Raw genomic sequence first — 1,707 nt, 5'->3', positions numbered from 1 at the left:
GCTCAAGACCATGGCCTCGGATTTGGAGGCACTGAGCCTCATCCCGGCCGCTTCGCACTCGACCGCGAACCAGTTCATTTTTATTTTTTTTTTATTTCTTGGATTTGTGACAAGAATTTCCCTTCAGTGTGTTAAATCTGCAGAATAAACAGACTTTTCAGTTTAAAACCTGAAGGGACATTTAACACCGTCTGACTTTCAGCAGCGTCTATAAACATTTTAGGCGGCTTGACTGTGCGTTTCTGAAAAGACAATAGTGGAATATTTTATAACCCCCCCACTCTTGATTTGTTTCTCCTCACAGGTCAGTGTATCTCCCGCTTCACCAACAGGAAGGTTCCGTACTGCGTCAAGTTCAACCCAGACGAAGACAAGCAGAATCTGTTTGTGGCCGGCATGTCGGATAAAAAGATTGTTCAGGTGAAGCGTCGCAGTCTCGTTGGCAAAACAAATGCACACACACACACACACACACGCGCGCGCACACAATTGTTTTGTTGCCTGTACCCTCAGGACCCTGAAATCCATTCCTCTGTGATACTTCAGCACTGGTGTTTTTGCTGTGTGTGCAAGAAGAGACAGTGGCTGACAGGACTAGAGCAACTCATTAATCAGAGCCAACTCAAGGGTAGGAAAGAGGCAAAGGGAAAGAAAAACCTATCACACTATCAGATAAACAGGTTTGAGAACAAGTAATGATAATTTTTATATATTTAAAACATAGGAGGCTGATTAAAAGAGCACATGAAGGGAAATAAAAATGGATCGTAATTGTCAATCTGACCAGTATTCATTATCACAGTCTGGCTCAGTAATCAGGACTAGTGTTAAATCATGCAGCTCTCCTATGGGTCTTTTAGAACAGATGGCYGCTCTCCCCAAGGGTAAGCTTTAAATAAAAGAGAACAAATGAAATTGGAAAAGGTTGCATCCTTTTTTTTTTTCTTGTTTGTTGTCTGGAGAGCTAATTCTCTGTGGTTATCTTTACATTTTAATTCGTGCAGTTCTCCCCAAAAATTAGAAGCTGAGCCCTGTTTGATTGTTAATCACTGACATCACTCTTGTTTAATAAATCCACAGAACCGGCAGAGTTCAAAGCTGCTCTCTTCATCTAATCTTCTCCTTCTCCCTCTTTTTTTAATTAATGAAAATGTGTGCTGATGYTAATTTTCTTGGATTTCATGAATCGACTTTTACCGCCCTTGTTTGTTTTTCGGTTCCCCAAGATAATGTTGTTTACTTCCTTTCCATCTGTTCTGTTTCTCTCTGTGTGTGTGTGACAGTGGGACATCAGGACAGGTGAGGTGGTTCAGGAGTACGATCGCCACCTGGGCGCTGTCAACACCATCACCTTTGTTGACGAGAATCGCCGTTTTGTCAGCACGTCAGACGACAAGAGTCTTCGAGTTTGGGAGTGGTGAGTTCATCTGTTTCTCCTCGCGAACCACAGATTTTCACTCTGTAATGTAACATTTAGTGTGCGTATAATACAGGGTTTCCCCCAGAAAACCAGCTATGCCCGGTGGTACGGTCGCTTTGGCAGCCCACCAGTGGCCCACCATGTTTTTGTTAAAAAATGTTAAAGTTGACAGGAAATTTGAAAATATGACATAGTGTAATTATGTGTTACTGTAAGACATTGTTGACAATACTTAAACACCCACTATAACCTGTCAGTTATTTAAAACTTACTGCATATTAAAATAG

The 1,707-nt window shown here is 41.7% G+C and overlaps 1 protein-coding gene across 1 annotated transcript in view; it reads left to right on the top strand.

Moving 5' to 3' along the window:
• Positions 1–1,707, top strand: part of cdc40 (cell division cycle 40 homolog (S. cerevisiae)) — a 30,765-nt gene that overhangs the window by 13,317 nt on the left and 15,741 nt on the right. Inside the window, exons 11-12 of the mRNA XM_014011567.1 lie at positions 305–420; positions 1,284–1,417. Of these exons, the coding sequence (XP_013867021.1) occupies positions 305–420; positions 1,284–1,417 (250 nt within the window). The remainder of the gene's footprint in view (positions 1–304; positions 421–1,283; positions 1,418–1,707) is intronic.

This window comes from Austrofundulus limnaeus, unplaced genomic scaffold, assembly GCF_001266775.1.
Source record: "Austrofundulus limnaeus strain Quisiro unplaced genomic scaffold, Austrofundulus_limnaeus-1.0 Scaffold82, whole genome shotgun sequence".
Taxonomy (NCBI): domain Eukaryota; kingdom Metazoa; phylum Chordata; class Actinopteri; order Cyprinodontiformes; family Rivulidae; genus Austrofundulus; species Austrofundulus limnaeus.
The sequence above is the reverse complement of the archived record's forward strand: the minus strand, read 5'-3'. Positions and strand labels throughout refer to the sequence as shown.